This window comes from Peromyscus maniculatus, chromosome 11 (assembly GCF_049852395.1).
Source record: "Peromyscus maniculatus bairdii isolate BWxNUB_F1_BW_parent chromosome 11, HU_Pman_BW_mat_3.1, whole genome shotgun sequence".
NCBI classification, from domain to species: domain Eukaryota; kingdom Metazoa; phylum Chordata; class Mammalia; order Rodentia; family Cricetidae; genus Peromyscus; species Peromyscus maniculatus.
Window position 1 is genome coordinate 37,055,637 of NC_134862.1, and position 16,991 is coordinate 37,072,627.

Below are 16,991 nucleotides of genomic sequence, written 5' to 3' on the forward strand. Positions count from 1 at the left end.
ACAGCCCCGCTACACCTGTGTCCACACACTCAGATGCACACTTCCTCCAGTGTATTTGTACAGCTTTATGTGGCTCTACCAGATTTCTCTTCTGGCCTCACGGATCCCAAATTTTAGCCTAAAGTACCGAATCAGCGCATTAAGCTCCACAGGAAGCTACCTCGGTGCAGTTGCTGGTCTTTTTTTGTTTGTTGTGTTTTGTGGTGGTGACCACATTGCTAACTGTCCTCCTCCTTCACAGCAGCATGGAAGCCAGGCAAGGAAATCAGCTGACTCAGGAGCCGGAATGAGAGCCACGCACCCTCTGCCCCAGCCTGCACCATGAACTTGCCTTCACCTTCTGCGTGTTGAGAGCCGAGGGAGGGGGGGCACGCTCAAGAGAGAGAGAGAGAGAGAGAAAGAGATGGCTTTCTTTACTCCCTGGAAGTTGTCCTCTCAGAAGCTGGGCTTTTTCCTGGTGACTTTTGGCTTCATATGGGGGATGATGCTTCTCCACTTCACCATCCAGCAACGAACTCAGCCCGAGAGCAGCTCCATGTTGCGGGAGCAGATCCTGGATCTCAGCAAAAGGTACATTAAAGCCCTGGCCGAAGAAAACAGGAACGTGGTGGATGGACCATATGCTGGTGTCATGACAGCTTATGGTGAGTGTGGCGGCATGGGGGTGGGTTGCTCCGAGGGACCCCCCAACATTCCCACCTGTGGGCTTGTTATGGTTTGAAGATTCTCGGTTTTCATGGACAGTGATTACAGTTGTTTTTGTATGTGTATCATTTGCGTCTTTGTATTTATATGTGTGACTATGGATGTGCACCTGCCGGAGGTCAGGGGATAATCTCAGGTGTGAGTCCTTACATTTTACCTCGGTTGCAACAGAATCTCTTGTTGGCGGCCACATACCAAGCTAGCTGCCTCCTGAACTTCTGAAGGATTTCCTTGTCTCTGCTGCCCATCTCTGTATAGGCATGCTGGGATTATATATGAGTGCTACCGTAGCTAGCTTTCTCTGGATTCGGGGGACCTGAACTCAGGTCTTTACACTTGTTCAGCAAGCTATCCTTCCGACCGACCCACCTCCCCAGCCCACAGCTATTCTTTTAGAAAGGTAATGCAGTGCCCTTTCTGGGACTGTGAGCTCCTGTCCACACTGACACCCGCTGTCCGCAGGAGTGCCAGTCTGCACACTCGAGCTCTCTGGATTGTTTGCAGCCAATCCCCGCTCTGTCAACATATTTCTAGATTGTGCTCACAGGAGTCCGTTCAGGGAATGCAGTCGAACATTTTCATTATCTGTCCTTAAACAAAATGTAATTAGATACAGTGTAGGGGGACTAGGTGTGTGGGGGGATGATGTTTGGGATGCCATCAAGGTCAGTGTTGAGCTAATCAACTGCCCTGTAGCTTTACTGTTTGATTTCCTGGACTTTATTGCTTGTCTTTAATTTTGCTCACTCAGAGAGAACTCTTGTGCTCATTGCTCATTTTTAGGTGCCTCGAATTCTTTTTAAAATGACACATGAGGTCTTAGCTTTCCTAGCATGCGTAGGTCCTCTGGGTTGGATCTGCCCATAGTGACACATGCCTGAAACCTCAACAACATAGGGAGTTTGTGACTAACCTGGGTTACATGAGACTCTGTGTGTGTGTTGTATAATATACTATATATAATATATATATAATTTTTAGATATATAAAAGTATGTATATGAAATATATCTTTTTTTCCTGTTAGTAAAAGTTATGCTTAGTCTAGAAAAATGGAAGGTGTAAACAGAAAAGCAAAATAGGAAAAGTCACATAAAACTATGCTCCATGCAATATCCATAATTAGCATTTAGTGTATATTCTGATAGATTTTTCCATGATGATGATGATGATGTGTGCCTGCCCATTCATGTATCTGGGTGTATGCAGCACAGCACATAATGGAGGTCAGTTCTTGCTGCAGGCCGCAAGAATGTAAAATAGAGATTCAGCTGTATATGATAAAGCTATACCTAGAAGGATCAAGGAATCCATCTGGAGGAGAAGTCAAACATCAAGGAATATTTGATGTTATTTGGCTTTTAATATATCAGCTGTTTCCTGCTATCAATTTCTTGTGCACTCATAAGCCCTAGGCCATAAGGGCAAATAAAGATAGCTTCTCAGACCTCCTGCTGATCTGAACTAGGTAACACCTCTACAGAGACAATGCCTGTCTCCTAAGCCTAGGAGACAGGTGGATGTGTAGATGCACAGCTTTGCTTCTTGTGCAAATGTAGCTCAGATTCCCCCTTCCCCTCACAGGCCAAATGGCATTCCAGAGCAAGTGACTCAGAACAAAAGGGTTTTTTTGCATACCAGGTGGAAAGTTGAGGCAGAATTCCTACCTCAGGGCAGAGTCACGTGATGGGAGAAGAAAAGACCAAGACAGAGTTTTTGCAGATAGTTGGTGAATTGAGTTAGGTCAGGAGAGTAGGAATGGGCATGAATGGAGGAACTGAGGATGAAGATGAGATCAAGAGCATGAGAACTTAGTTAGGGCTATGAGAGGACAGGAAGAGAAGGGACAGAGAGGAGCTGAGTATGAGAGCAGAAAAGATGCTGTGTAGAGAGAGAACTGACTCAGAAGAATAAAGTGTATGGACTAAAGAGTTTTGTGTACTTAGATTCATTTAATATCATCAAAGATTAGATATTCAGCTGGTTGTAGATTCTTCCTGGACCCTAGGCGAGGACTATCGAGGGGCTGGACCCTGTATGGTCTGTTATAAATTCTCCTTCCACCATGTGGGCCCCAGAGATGGAACTCAGGTCATCAGGCTTGGTGACAAGTGCCTTTACTCTCTGAGCCATCTTGTCTGACCCTGATGGTGCAAAAAATACGAATAAAATATATACATTACAGATGGACTTGGGGTTGCACTGTCTTGGGGATTTCTCCCTCCCAGGATGCCCTGTGGTCACTGAGGATCCAGAATGACCTGGGTTCCTAAGAGGGTGAGCTCTTGTTAGTCATCAGATGGAAAACTGGGCCATGAAACCCAGACTTCAGTAGGCTGTGGTGTAGAAGAGCTGACTTTCTACTTTATGGCCCAGTCACGGACGTGCCCGCAGGATATAGCATTCACGGGATGATTAGAACACATGCTGCTGGAGGCTATGTTTGGGCAGCTGGAGTATAGGCACAGGAAATCACATGCTCCACCAAAGCCTGGTTCTGTGGTGTGTGTGTCTGTGAAGAGAAGACAACGATAGGTGAGGAGCCCTGGTGATTCTAGGATCAGATTGCTTTTATTTTATTTCTCCGAGCTTTGTCGCAGCAGTCTTGGAGGGATGGCTCAGTTGGTAAAGTGCTTGCCATGTAACCACGAGGACCTGAGCTTGATTCCCCAGCACTAATGTACAAAAGCCCGGCATGAAGGAGCAGCATGTACCTACAGTCTCAGCACGGGGAGGCTTGTTAACCAGCCAGCCTATCCCAATCAGGAGCTCCAGGATCACTAAGAGACTCTGTTTCAAAAACCAATGAGGAGAGCAAAAGAGGAAGACAAACTCTTTCTTCCATGTGCATGCACACATAAACACTGTACACAGACGAGAGAGAGAGAGAGAGAGAGAGAGAGAGAGAGAGAGAGACCAGCAACAAACACTAGATGCCCAACCACACAAGTCATATGACTCATTGACTTGGCTTATGTCGTCTATCAGTTTCAGAAATCAGTTACCGCCAGAGAGGAAAGAATAGCACAGAACATTGGTGTTGCGTGTGATGTGACCTGTGGTAGATGCTGTCTTAAAAGTTTTAATCCCACACGTACTTTGTTATACCCTTCTTGGGAAAGGACAACAGCTTAGCAGTAATTTCCTCTAATCACAGTTTATCAAACTTTTTCCGTGGGCAGCACAAAAACATACGCGCTAGTTATTTATAGACTTGTGATCTTACTAGTTGTTTTTATTATGTGTTGATAAAAAGCTCAGAGTGCAGGCTTCCTGCATATTCTAGAGAAAATACATCTGGTCTTAGCTTTTTAGTGTGTGTGTGTGTGTGTGTGTGTGTGTGTGTGTGTGTGTGTGTGTGTGTGTGTAATATAAAAGTAACCCAGGACTGGGGAGATAACTAACAAGAGACCAGAGGACCTGCATTCAGTCCCCAGAAATCATGTTAAGAAAGAGGGAGAGAGGGAGGGAGGGAGGGAGGGAGGGAGGGAGGGAGAGAGAGAGAGAGAGAGAGAGAGAGAGAGAGAGAGAAAGCCTGGAAGTGGTGGCACATACCTTTAATCCCAGCACTTGGGAGGCAGGCGGATCTCTGTGAGTTTGAAGCCAGCCTGGTCTTCAAAGCAAGTTCCAGGATATCCAGTTTTGTTAACCCTGTCTCAAACAACAACAACCACCACACATACACACACACACACACACACACACACACACACACACACACACACACACACACACCAGTCATAGTGTGCTAGTTGTAAACCCAGCACTGGGGAGGCAGAGACAGCTATATCCCTGGACTCACTGGCCAGCTGACTGAGCCCTCTTGGTGAGCTCCAGACCAGTGGGAGACCCTATCTTAAACAAATACAAACAAGATGGATGGCATTTGCGGAATGGCAGTTGAGGGTTTTCTCCGGCTTCCTGCACGTGCACAAGTGTGTACACACATACACACACACACACACACACACACACACACACACACACACACACACACACACAGAGTCTTCTGTTGGAATTTCAGCCAAGTGCTTGTCATCACAGGACATTGCATCTCAAAGCGCCTATAAGAATTATTTATTCCAACCCGGTTCAAGATGAACATCAGCGAAGTAACCATTCATCTTTCCCCTCATATCAGCAAGCAGTGAAACAGGAGTCTTAACGTGCTCTCCTCCCGCTAAGCTATCATGCCAGTCTAGGTGGTCTTTGGACCTGAGTTTCTAGAACTTACTAGAGTGTATGTGCTGGAGGTATTTGAGACCATCCTGGGGTGAGGTCCACTGAGACAGGGTTTCCTGGTCCTATTGATGTTTGAGGTTAGAAAGTCTGTATTTCAGTAAGATTTTGCTTACATAGTGTTTTAGTTTTATTCTGTCAAAGTTGTACAGCAGTCTGACCCAAAGCAGCTTTGGGAGGGAAAGGATTCATTTGGTTACACTCCCAAACTATCACTGAGGGAAGTCAAGTCAGGAACCTGGATGCAGGGACCATGGAGGGTTACCACTTGCTGGGTCACTCCTGGCTCGATCCCTGGCTCCCTCCTGTTCTCATAGTTCTCATACTTACATAGCTTAATTGTATAGCCCAGGACCTCCTGCTGGGAATAGTTCCACCACAGTGGGCTGGGCCTTCCTGTATCAACTAAAAGATCCAAACTGTCCCTCACAACCAGCCCAGAGAGAGACAGTTACTTGACTGAAACTCTTGCCAGGCCGTTATAGGCTGTGTTAAGTGGAGAGCTAAAGATCACTAGCACACATGGTAAGCTTCTAGCAGAAGATACCGGTAGCCTCTCCCTAGCTGTGACAATCAAAATTAGCTCCCGACAATAAAGGTATTCTAACGCAGATTGCTGGCATGTGGTTTTGATTGGCTTTTATTTCGACTTTGGAGTCTTGAGTTGGGTCAGCTCACTGTTCCTTTGGTTTAGGATTTTGCACGTGAGAACTAAGTGACGGGGTGACGTGAGCTAGGGTATGATCTAGTGCTAATCCTGAGAAGCTGGAGAGACATTCTGGTGGCTCCCACTTCTCCTTTAATTTGTCACCACCGGTGCCATTGACAGATAGGCCGCTCTGGAAGGTGGAGGCAGGAGGATCAGGAGTTCAGAGTCATCTTTGGCCACGTAGGGAATTTTGGAGGCCAGCCTGAGCTACATGAAATCCTGTCTCAGGTAACTCCTGAGACTCGGGATGCTGTATGACTTAGCTGGGCTGTAAGGGATAAGCTCTGGTTTATCTGCTACAGACACAAGCCATGTCGGTGTGCTTGGTAAACATTTGCCCTGGAAGAATGAACAATGGATCCTGTGTGTCCAGCATCTGGGTCTAGCTTAAAGGGATCCCATTAGTAGACCGAAATAAACTTTTCATCTAAGAAGGGATTTGGTGAGAGAGAGAGAGAGAGAGAGAGAGAGAGAGAGAGAGAGAGAGAGAGAGAGAGAGAGAGAGAGAGAGAATATGTGTAAAAATTGCCAGAATGAATCATATACATGTATGAAATTGTCAGAGAACAGGAAAATGAAAAACCTCTTCTCCCATTCCCATATTGGTAGAATCAGAGGATCTTGGTATACTATAAATAGATCTTTGATATTTGAACTGTTTTAACAGTTGATTTTAGATGATTCCTGATTCATTAAAACCTCTGCTTACAGATCCCAGAACAGCAATGTTGGTCAAGGCTTGGCCTATGAGCCAAATTCAGACTGTTATTTAATGGTTTAAATAAAGTTGTATTGGCACATGGCCACTCACATTGTTTATAACAGGTTCAATTACTTAGAACTACTGTGGCATCAACATTCATTTTACACAACTTCCGAAACATTCCAAATCCATCATTCTCCAATCACCACAGCCCATTCTCTGGTCATGCCCTTTAAGGCTTCAGCAGCTACCCTGGATTCCTTCAATCTGAGGCAGTCAGCAGCTTACAGCTCGTGTGGCCGCCGAATCCTCATTGCTACCCAGTTTTGTTAAGAAAGTTTGTGAGAACACAAGTGTATTAGTTACCGGAGATGATGGAAGCTCTATCCAAGGTCATATACATCCAGGCCCCAGCCTAGTTCATGGTTATTTTAACATAAAATATCTACATGTGAACGGAATTCCATGTCAGCAACCTCTGCAGCACAGATGAACTGTTCTGGAGTTCTTGATTTGGGCATGAGAGGCTTCAACCCCTCTTGGTGTCTTTGCGATGAAGTCCTCATTTTCGGCTCTCACCCCCGAAGTTTTTCCTGGCTGTCTATCTTGCTTCATTTCAGTTCTTAAGAAATAAGAAACAGATAGCAGGATGAAAAGCGACTTCTGGACTCCTTTGGGGACATGGTCATTCAGATGGGCTGCTGGCAGGTCCCCAGCAGCCTGTGCGGAACAGTGAGAGCATTCATCCCTGGAGTGCAGAGGGTGTTGGCTCCCGCCTCCTGGCCACACCTGCTTGTCCCAGGCCAGCACAGCATGGGCTGTGCCTGTTAGGGCATCAGAGATGCTGTCATTCACTCTAGTCTATGCTGTTCTTGTTTCTGAGGTGACCCAGTCTGTCTCTGGCTGCTTGACCCAAATTCTCATCCCCAGTGGTGATCTCTTATCTAAGGCCAGACCTGGGCCACCTCAGTTCTCTTATTTTGAAAATGCAGCACAGTGAGATTCCCTCTGTAGTCCAGCTGCATCTTAGTGACTCTGTTGTGTGTCGTCGTGTCCCCCCCCCCCCCCCCCCCCGCCACACACACACACACACACACTAACACAGCCTTGAGCCTCTCCTGGCTACCTCCCACCCACAGCCCACTTCCTGCTGCCTGGTTTATTTGGGCCTCCAGGCTCCATGGCCTGTTTTGTCTTGGACTCTGCCTGGCTGCTGGTTGCTGAGTCTTGCAGGCCTAGGCTATCCACTTGACTGACTCTCATCCTTAGAGACGGCCTGTAAGGGTCCATCTTTGCTGGCTGGTTGTGTCCCAAGCAGCTGTCTAGGCTCTGAGCATCGCCCTGTCCTTGATAATTGCAGGACCGTGTCGGAGAGCAATTACTTCTTCTTTGAAAAATGACAAAGGGGTAATTTGGTTAAAAAAAAAAATCCTGGAGGGGCTAGAGAGATGATCCAGAGCTGGGCAGTGGTGGTGCATGCCTTTAAAGAGGCAGGCAGATCTCTGAGATCAAGGCCAGCCTGGTCTACAAAGCAAGTTCCAGGACAGCCATGGCTGCACAGGGAAACCCTGTCTTGAAAAAAACCGAGAAAAAAAAAAAAAGAAGTGCTTTCTGTTCTACTGGCTTCCTCACTTGGTGGCATACAGCCACCTGTAACTCCAGCTCCAGAGGATCCAGTGCCTTCTTCTGGCCTCTGAAGGTACCTGTGCTCATGTGCACACACTACAGACACACACACACACACACACACACACACACACACACACACACACACACTTTAAAATAAAAATCCCCGAGGAATTTCTTTACCTTGAGTGGTAAGAGAAGACACTCTCCTGAAGTGTGTATTTTAATTAATTTATTTTGATTAGCCTACAGAATATTAGATTTCATTTTGGTATTTTCAAAATAGGATTTGTTTCTGCTGATTCTCCTGCCCCCCCCCACCCCCGCCCCGCTTGTGTTTCTCTTTGTCCCTCCCATCCCCCCACCCCACCCCACGGCCTCCTTTCTGCCTTCATGTCACCTGAGTCTCTTGCCCTCCCCCACCCTCAGCACCTCTTTTTCCCTTCTCATGATCCCCTTTCTAGTTTCATAGGCTACACTCATATGCACAATTCACATCTATCATTAATAGATAGATATAGATAGATGATATATATATGTAGATAGATAGACAGATAAACAGATATAGATACACACACACACATATACATTAAAAGCTAGGCTCTGAGCTGGCGGTGGTGCACACTTTTAATCCCAGCACTCGGGAGGCAGAGGCAGGTGGATCTCTATGAGTTCAAGGCTAGCCTGGTCTACAGAGCGAGTTCCAGGACAGCCAGGGCTACACATAGAGAAATGATGTCCACTGTATATGTGGGAGGACATATAATATTTGTCTTTCTGAGTCTGCTTTACCTCACTTAATACTATATCCAGACCACTCACTTTCCCACAATTGTCATTTTTCTTTACAGCTGAATAAAATCCCATTGTGTATGTGTGTGTGCCATGTTTTCATTATCCATTCACGTGCTGATGGACATCCAGGCCACCTCCTTGCTTGGCTGTTGTGAATGGAGCAATAATAAACATGGATGTGCCAGTGTCTCTGTAGTAGGATAAAGTCCTGGGAGTTGTGTGTAGCTGAATGACAAAAGGAGGGGTCTTGGGGGGGAGGTTGAGGCAGAGCATGCCCAGCAGGAGACAGGTGCCACACCAGGGAGACTAGCGGGCCTGCCTGCTGTGGGATGAAAGGTCCCATGCGAATGCATGGAGGAGAGGGACACTGTGGAAATGGATGCTGGGGTGCTGCCCCTGGTGCCCCTTGGAGAGACAGGGTGGGGGTGCGGGCGGAGGAGGCACAGTCAGGTCGGGGAGTCAGCTCTGGGCTTTGATCGGCCGTCCAGACTGAGCAGCCCTGAGTATTAGCTCTCAAGCCTGGATATTTATATCCAGGGTGTTGGCCCCACCCGGCACTGCACATCCCCAGATGACTTTCTGAGCTGCCGTTAAGAGCTTTTACAGCAATTTTCTTTCAACGGCTCCCGTGAGAAAGGAGGAGGTGAGGTGGGACACACTTGCAAGCCAGGAGAGATACTGTTTGTTTTCTTTGGTTTGGATTTTTCTTCTTGCCTCTGTTCTTACCAGCAGGACCAAGGGAACTGTCATGGGAGGGCTAGGACTTTTGTGGAGAGAGCCCCTGCTCTTGAAGGAAAAGTACGTTGTTACTACGCTGGAACTGGGAGGTGGGGAGATGAGCTCCTGGACTTGTCTGAGGGAGGAGCCACGCTGCTCTCTCTATAAGGATGCAGCTGGTGTGGTTAAGGAAAGGACTCTTGGCGCCCTTAGAACCTAAAAATGGACCTCTTCGGGGCTTGGGGCGTTTCCCGCTGTGCTGTGGTGGATATTCAGCCACACAGTTCTGTTAAAGGCAGGCCGGGCTCCCGAGTTCATCAGCCCAGTGTGAAGATTGAGGAGACGGCCAGCGTAGTGTGTGTGTGTGTGTGTGTGTGTGTGTGTGTGTGTGTGTGTGTGTGTGTGTGTGTGTCTGTGTGTCTGTGTGTGCACCTGGGGGTCACCTCCTTCCCTATTGTTGAAGCCTTTCTCCCACATCGGGCTTGAGGAAGGGATGCATCTTAGTAGGCTCTTTTCCTTGGCTGGTGTTCAGAGAGTGTGCCATGGTCCTGTCTCTTCTCACCAGTGTCTCCATTCCTTTTTCCTCTGAGAACAAGCTGGGCAGACCTCTTGCCACAGGGAGCCCCTGAGGAGCTGCCTGCCACCCTCGCTCCTGTTCTGGGTCATAGAAGAGTGTTTTCCATTGTTCTGACCTCCGCACCTCATTGATTCGCATCTTCCTGCTCATTCTCAGTTTCTGAGAAGTCTGCCAGACCTCCTCACAGGAGGGCCACTCCACCATTGTTCTCATCCTTCCTGACTTCTCGGCCACCTAACAGCATGGGCATCTTCCTCACTTAGCCTTGTTGACAGACAGCAAGGATGCCTGGACTCTGTTCAAGGCTTTGCCTAGCATGTAGTAGGAGCCAGGAATGAATAGAGACGCCCCATCCCCCATCACCACAGGACTCTGTGTCTGTGTGTGGTGTCCTGACAACTGGGATTAATGTGAGATACCCAGTCCTGTTTTCAGCGAGGGCAGGAAGTGGAAGAAATTCCACATGGGCTCCACATCCAAGATGCTCCAAGTAGTTATTATGGGGGCTCTTGATATGACAAGTGTTTATTGTAAAAGGTTCTTAGAGACTGTTTCCATGTAGAGCGGGGACGGGAGGAGGCTGCTCCAGGCCAGATATGTGACTTTGAGCAAGTCACTGAGGGAAGTGGTGGCTGTGACCTCCATCAACCTCTGTGACACCTGTAGGGATCACAGGGGCCAGCATTTATCCACACACCAAGCTAAGGGGGAACTTCTGTGGCTGTGATTACTCACACCAGCCTAGCTGAACCTCCACCAGTTACCATGCAGCCCAGGCTTCAATGCCAGACACATTCAGCCTTCGGATTCTGTGACTGTGGAAAAAACACTCTGACCAAAAGCAATTTACAGGAGGAAAGAATTTATTTCAGTTACAGGTCACAGTCCGTCACTGAAGGAAGTCGAGGCAGGGACTTGGGAGAGTATCTGCCTAGCCTAGCATTCAGGAAGCCCTTGGTTCAAGCACTACCTCACAAAAAACTAGATATGGTGGTGCTCACCTGGCGCCCCAGCCCTAGACAGGTAGAGGCTGGAGGATAAAGAGGCCAAAGTCCTCCTCACAGCGACATAGTGAGTTGAGGGCGCATGGACGACATGAGACCTTGTAGCAGAAATTAAGTAAGTAGAGCAGTCAACTGAGTAGCATCGTGAGTGTCATCGGGAAGTTTCTAAGAGGTGTTGTTTTACCTGATGCTATAGCCGTCTTCTGAGAGTGGAAGTCACTGTACCGCCTGCATGTTTAACATGGCCTTTTATACTCATGTGACTTTGAAGAAGAGACAAATTTTTAAAGAAAACGGAGAGCATATGAGGAAATATAAAGAATTGAAGCTGATATAAAGTTTTAGCTCCAAACCCAGATCTAAGCAGTGATAAAAATGTTTGTTTCTCTCCTGCCTTTCTTTTCTTTGTGGCCTCGTGTGTCTCAAGCTGGCCTAGAACTTACTATGTAGCCATGTTCTTGTGCTTCTGAGCCTCCTGCCTCTGAATGCTGGGATTACAGGCATGCTACTGTACCTTGGTGATGTGATGCTAGGGACCCAGACCAGGGCTTATCGCATATAGACAAGTTCTCTACCAACTCAGCCCTCCTCCAACCTCTTTAAAGTGCTGACAGATGCATGCATTTGTGTGTATAGTCAAGCTGGCCTCGAACTCACAGAGATCCGCCTACCTCTGCCTCCCGAGTGCTGGGATTAAAGGCGTGCGCTACCACCGCCCAGCCATTGGAGTGGTATTACATCCAACTGAAAAAATCGTCATTGTGGTGTCTCTTCATGCTGTGAAGTCATGTGACGTCTGCGTAGCTACTGAACTCCTGTGAATTGCCATGGGCAGGGAACACAGCTGCAGTGGCCAGGCCTGGATCTGCCTAGTCTAACTCACAGATAGGAAGAGTGTGGCCTGAGCTTTCTCTCGCTGCTCTCACCTGGAATTAATAACCACCGCTCTTTTTGGACCTCTGTAAGCAGCGCTGGTGTGAAGGCCCCTCTACCGTAACGAAAGCACTGTGGACTGGTCGTTGTTATGGCCATGTTGCCTGTCCGTGGGAAGGTCACTTGAAAATGAATTTTAAACTGTGCAATTGATGGACCTGGGCATTCCTGGCAGCTGATGGCTCTAGGAGGTCCAGGGCAATTCTTTTCTCATCAGCACCTTCCTCTCTCGTTAGCGCCCTGTCTTTGCCCGAGCTCCGGAGTCTCCTGCTCGTGCCCTGTCTTTCAGGGCAGCCGTGGCAGAACGGGATTTGAGTTAGGAGCCAACAGAGAAGGAAGTTGTCTTTGGCAGTTTGGGTGTAAGTCCTCGCTCACTGGATAGTCAGTCAGTCCTGTGCTGCTGATGCATGCATACGTAGTCAGTGTCCCTCACAGGTGGATGGCAAGCCTTGGCCTCACCCATAACGCTTGGCTGGCTTTTAGTTTCCTTGTGACAATGGCGCTTGGTAACCAGTGCCACAGAGGAATCTTGATAATAGCTACCTGGTTTTTTGTTCTCTCTCTCTCTCTCTCTCTCTCTCTCTCTCTCTCTCTCTCTCTCTCTCTCTCTCTCTCTCTCCCCCTCTCTCTCCCCCTCTCTCTCCCCCTCTCCCTCCCCTCCCCCCTCTCTCTTCTGTATATGTGTGTGCGCATGTGTGCATTCGGTGCTCATGTGTGTACATGTGTGCACACTATGGTATACATGTGGAGGTCAGAGGACAACCTCGGGTGGTATTCCTTGCATTCTTCCTTGTTGGAAGCAGGGTGTCTCATTCTCCAGACCAGTTGGCTGAGCTTCCAGGAATTCTCTTGTCGGTTTCCTGCCCCGAAGGAGTGATTGGAATCCACGAAGGAATCCTGGTCGGGGGCAGATGGGGGCGGGGTAGGATGGCTCTCATGCACACACAGCCTTTTGTAGGAGACATCCACAGATACTGATAAAGGAACGATTTATTTAGAAATTATACTGGGGAGAACAGCTCACTAAACCGGATAGGCAAAATCGTCCCTGAGTCCTGGAAGGTTGATGTCCTGTCCCAGGCTGCTCCTGCTGCCTGAGTCAGTCCACACTATCCAAGCCCCAGAGGCCACGCCCTAGGGGCTGGTACTTCAGGGTCATAGGTGGAACAGGTACCCAGTACGCCTTTCTTTGTAATTCCTCAAATATGGATCAGTTTGATGAGAGAAACCATGGCTTGCCATCCTCTCTTGAGGATCTGGGTCATACACCTGAGCCCTCCCATCTACCAGCAGAACCACTGTTACTTCTGAGAGCCCTTCTCTATGTTCAGGGTGGGCCTACTCCCCTCAGATGATGTGATGTACAACCCCCCTCACAGAGGTACGCGGAGACTTATCTCTTCAGCACTCAGGATCCTGTTAGCCATCATTAGCCCTCACAAAGGAACAGCAATGCTAGCTCCTTTTCCATCCCGTTCTTGGTTGTGTCTTCTAGCCCTTTCTACCGAGTACTGTCGTGGCTTCCCAGAAGTGAAAACTTCCAGATGCTGTGAGGGCACCTGTTCTGGGCAGTCTAGTCCTGACTTGCCATGTACCAGGGCTCCCTTCCCCAGAGGGCTGTTCTAAATGTTTTCAACTACTCAGTCTCATCCTTAGTATGTACAGTGAATTTTAGGAACATGGAAAATTTTGGTAGTAATGTCAGGCTTAAATTTTTACTGCCAAGGCTTTTGAAGTACAAAGAAAAAAAATTAAAAGTTCATTAGTAATTAGAAATTGTAATGTTGCTGAGGACACATTTTACTGTTAACCATAACCATAAAATACTATGATAAATATAAAAGTGTTATACTAGAATTTGGAAGGAATATTTTTGTCCTTATTTTCTTATTAAACTGTAATCAAAACTACTCTTCATTATACAGTATCCTTAAATAAATGGATTACCATTAAGAATACAACATAAAGCCGGGCGTTGGTGGCGCACGCCTTTAATCCCAGCACTCGGGAGGCAGAGCCAGGCGGATCTCTGTGAGTTCGAGGCCAGCCTGGGCTACCAAGTGAGCTCCAGGAAAGGCGCAAAGCTACACAGAGAAACCCTGTCTCGAAAAAAAAAACCAAAAAAAAAAAAAAAAAGAATACAACATAAACAAATATTCCACTGTTTAAAATTGCAATAAAGCTGTTAAGAGTTTTTGCACCTTTTTAAAAAGGTGAGGAATAATTTTATCACCTAGAAAGCTATAATTTATGTGAGGACGATTGTTTGTTCTTCGTGACTAGGGGATAGTTTATCTGTTTTATTCATTTGCTCATATAAAGCATATTAAGTGCCGTGGTGTTGGGCATTGTGTGCTTTTGTAAGAATTAGAGTTTGAGCTTTGCGTCCTCTCTGTGTCGCCCCCTGCCTCACCTCCTGTTTGTCTCTCCCCCTCTCCCTCCCTCTTTCCCTCCCTGTATCCCTCACTTTTTGTTTGTTTAGTCTTTCCTGGCATGTCTGTGTGCCTGTGTGCATGTGTGCCACATGAGTGTAGGTGCCTGTGGGGTCCAGAAAAGGGTGTCGGATCTCTTGGAGCTGGAGTTCCAGGTGGTTGTGAACTGTGGGCACCAAGCTAGGCTTCCTCTGGAAGAGTAGTGTGTGCTCTTAACCACCGAGCAGTCTCCCCAGCCCCTCTTCTTTGCCCCTGTGGTTTTCATGAATAGTGTCTTTAAATGGGACCTAGGGGGGGCGGTTCAGTTGGTGAAGCATTGTCCTAGAGTGCGCGAGGACCCGAGTTCGAATCTGCAAACTCATATTTTAAAAAGAAAGCCAGACGTGGCAGCGTGTACCCATAGACCCATGGGTGGTGAGATGGGAGGTGGGGCCGGGTGGATCTCTGGAAGCTCATTGGGCAGCTAGCCCAGCATTTGTGTCAAAGTTCCGGGCCAATGAGAATCCCTGTTTCAAATAAAACATAAAAGTGGGGAGGGCGTCTTAGTAACGATATCGGGGTTCGTTATCCAGCCCCTGAGGGAAACAGCCTCCCATTCTCACTCTTGTATCATTGAGTGCAAAGCCCTTCCTCAGACTCTCTCGTTATCCCCGAGGGTGCCCAGGAACACAAGGGATTTGAACATGTCCTTTATCCTGCGGTTTCTCCAAAGAAGCCTGTTTTGCCCCTGGGATGTGTCCAGCAATGTCCGCAGTCCATTTTTGTTGTCACGGTCAGGGACTCTACAGGAGCATGCTGGGTGTCCTGTTTGTCTTCCCTTGTCCATCTTACTCTCTTGGGACAAGGTTTCTTCCTGAACCCAGAGCCATACTGGCAGCCAGCAAGTCCTAACCCTCTTCTCTCTGTCTTCCATACACCGTCCACTCCCCAGTGCTGGGGGTCGCAGGCATGTGTGGGCACACTGGCTTTTTATATGAGTGCCGGGGACCTGAACTCAACTCCTCATGTTTATGCCTAATGCCAGTGCCCCAGCCTCTGCCAGCTTTTTTACACTGTAGTTCAACACACTGTCATCTGCCGAGTTCATGCTCAAGCACCGTACAATAAAGTCACCAAAGAAAACCCCGCAAAAATATCGCCCAATGTTTGAAGTAAGTTTGTGAGTTAGTGTTGGGATATGCTCATCTGTAACCTGCGTGCCCACAGGCCACAGGTTGGAAATGCATGGCCGTGCCTACAGAAGGTCTCAGTTTTCTTCCTTTTCCTTCACAGATCTGAAGAAAACGCTTGCTGTGTTGCTGGATAACATCTTGCAGCGCATTGGCAAGCTTGAGTCGAAGGTGGACAATCTCGTCAACGGCACAGGAGCAAATTCTACCAACTCCACCACAGCTGTCCCCAGCTTGGTATCGCTTGAAAAGATTAATGTAGCAGGTAAGGATGGCCGTGCCCTGCCCAGCCATGGGATTGAACCCTGCCTAAGACCACAGCGCCATGGCTCTGCTGCTACAATACAAATTCCATAAACTCGACATGACCGTTGCGAAGGCAAGCTTCCATTTATTCTTGAATCACAGATACTGGAATGCTTTCATGGTTCCCTCAGAATGTCTGGTGGTTTCTCTGACACCTATGCAGATAAAGTGCTCCTAGAATTGAGTTCTACTGACAAGATTCAGAACATAGATTAAATGAAATGTGGAGACTATAGCAGAGAAGCTCCCAGCACATGAGTTATCTCTCTGCTCAACAACTCCTGTCAGTGACAAAAGTCTGCTGGCTAGAATGTGGCAGTGCACTCCTGCAATCCCAGCCCCAGAGTGTGGGAGTTCATTAAGGAGTTCAAGGTCATCCTCATCAGTACAGTGAGTTTGGGGCTGTCCTGGGCTATAGGAGAACCTCCCAGGAAGCTAAAACACATAAAGGCCAAAGCTGAGGGATTTAACAGAAGATAAGATAGTACTGCTTTGTAACAGAGTGTGAAATAAACTGTCAGTGGCTGCAGGCAGATAGAAATGAATGAATAAATTCATATGTAAAAGGGAAAAAAATGGAAGAATGCAAAATAATTTCTCATTACAGAGATGTTACTCTGGCAAGTGAGGAGAACTCTCTGCCCATAAGTGGAGGTTAAGTGTCATGACTGGGTTCCCCCACAGTTCTAAGAGAGAAAGAAAGAAAGGAAACGTAGAGGCTGGAGGGTGGTTCAATTGGTAGGGCGCCCAGCTAGCATGTACAAAGCCCAGAATTCAATCCCCTGTGCCTCATAAACCACTGTGGAGGTGCATGCCTGTAATTTGAGTACTCAAGGTGGAGGCAGGAGGATCAGGAATTCAAGGTCATTCTCTGTGGTATAGTGAGTTTGAAGGCAGCCTGAGCTGTGTGAGACCTTGTCTCAAGAAATAAGAGTCAACACCAGGTAGCCCGTGTAATAGACAGAAGCCCCCAGATCCTGGAAGTTCAAGGTGACGGGCTACCTAACCACCTGCTGTGGCTTCTCTCCCTCTTCTTGCTGATGCACGGTTGCCACTGTATGCAGAGCCTCTGTGTGT

At 47.7% G+C, this 16,991-nt stretch overlaps 1 protein-coding gene across 9 annotated transcripts in view; it reads left to right on the forward strand.

Annotated features, from left to right (window-relative positions):
* Mgat5 (alpha-1,6-mannosylglycoprotein 6-beta-N-acetylglucosaminyltransferase) overlaps positions 1-16,991 on the forward strand; it is a 292,499-nt gene that overhangs the window by 95,821 nt on the left and 179,687 nt on the right. For 5 of the 9 annotated variants that reach the window (XM_042258034.2, XM_015987778.3, XM_076547271.1 and 2 more), the window contains 2 exons: positions 245-644; positions 15,712-15,873. In XM_042258034.2, coding sequence (XP_042113968.1) covers positions 404-644; positions 15,712-15,873 — 403 coding nt within the window. In that variant the 5' untranslated portion in view covers positions 245-403. Of the gene's footprint in view, positions 1-241; positions 645-15,711; positions 15,874-16,991 lie in introns of all 9 variants that reach the window. The other 4 variants (XM_006994301.4, XM_076547270.1, XM_076547272.1 and 1 more) reach the window with 1 other exon arrangement.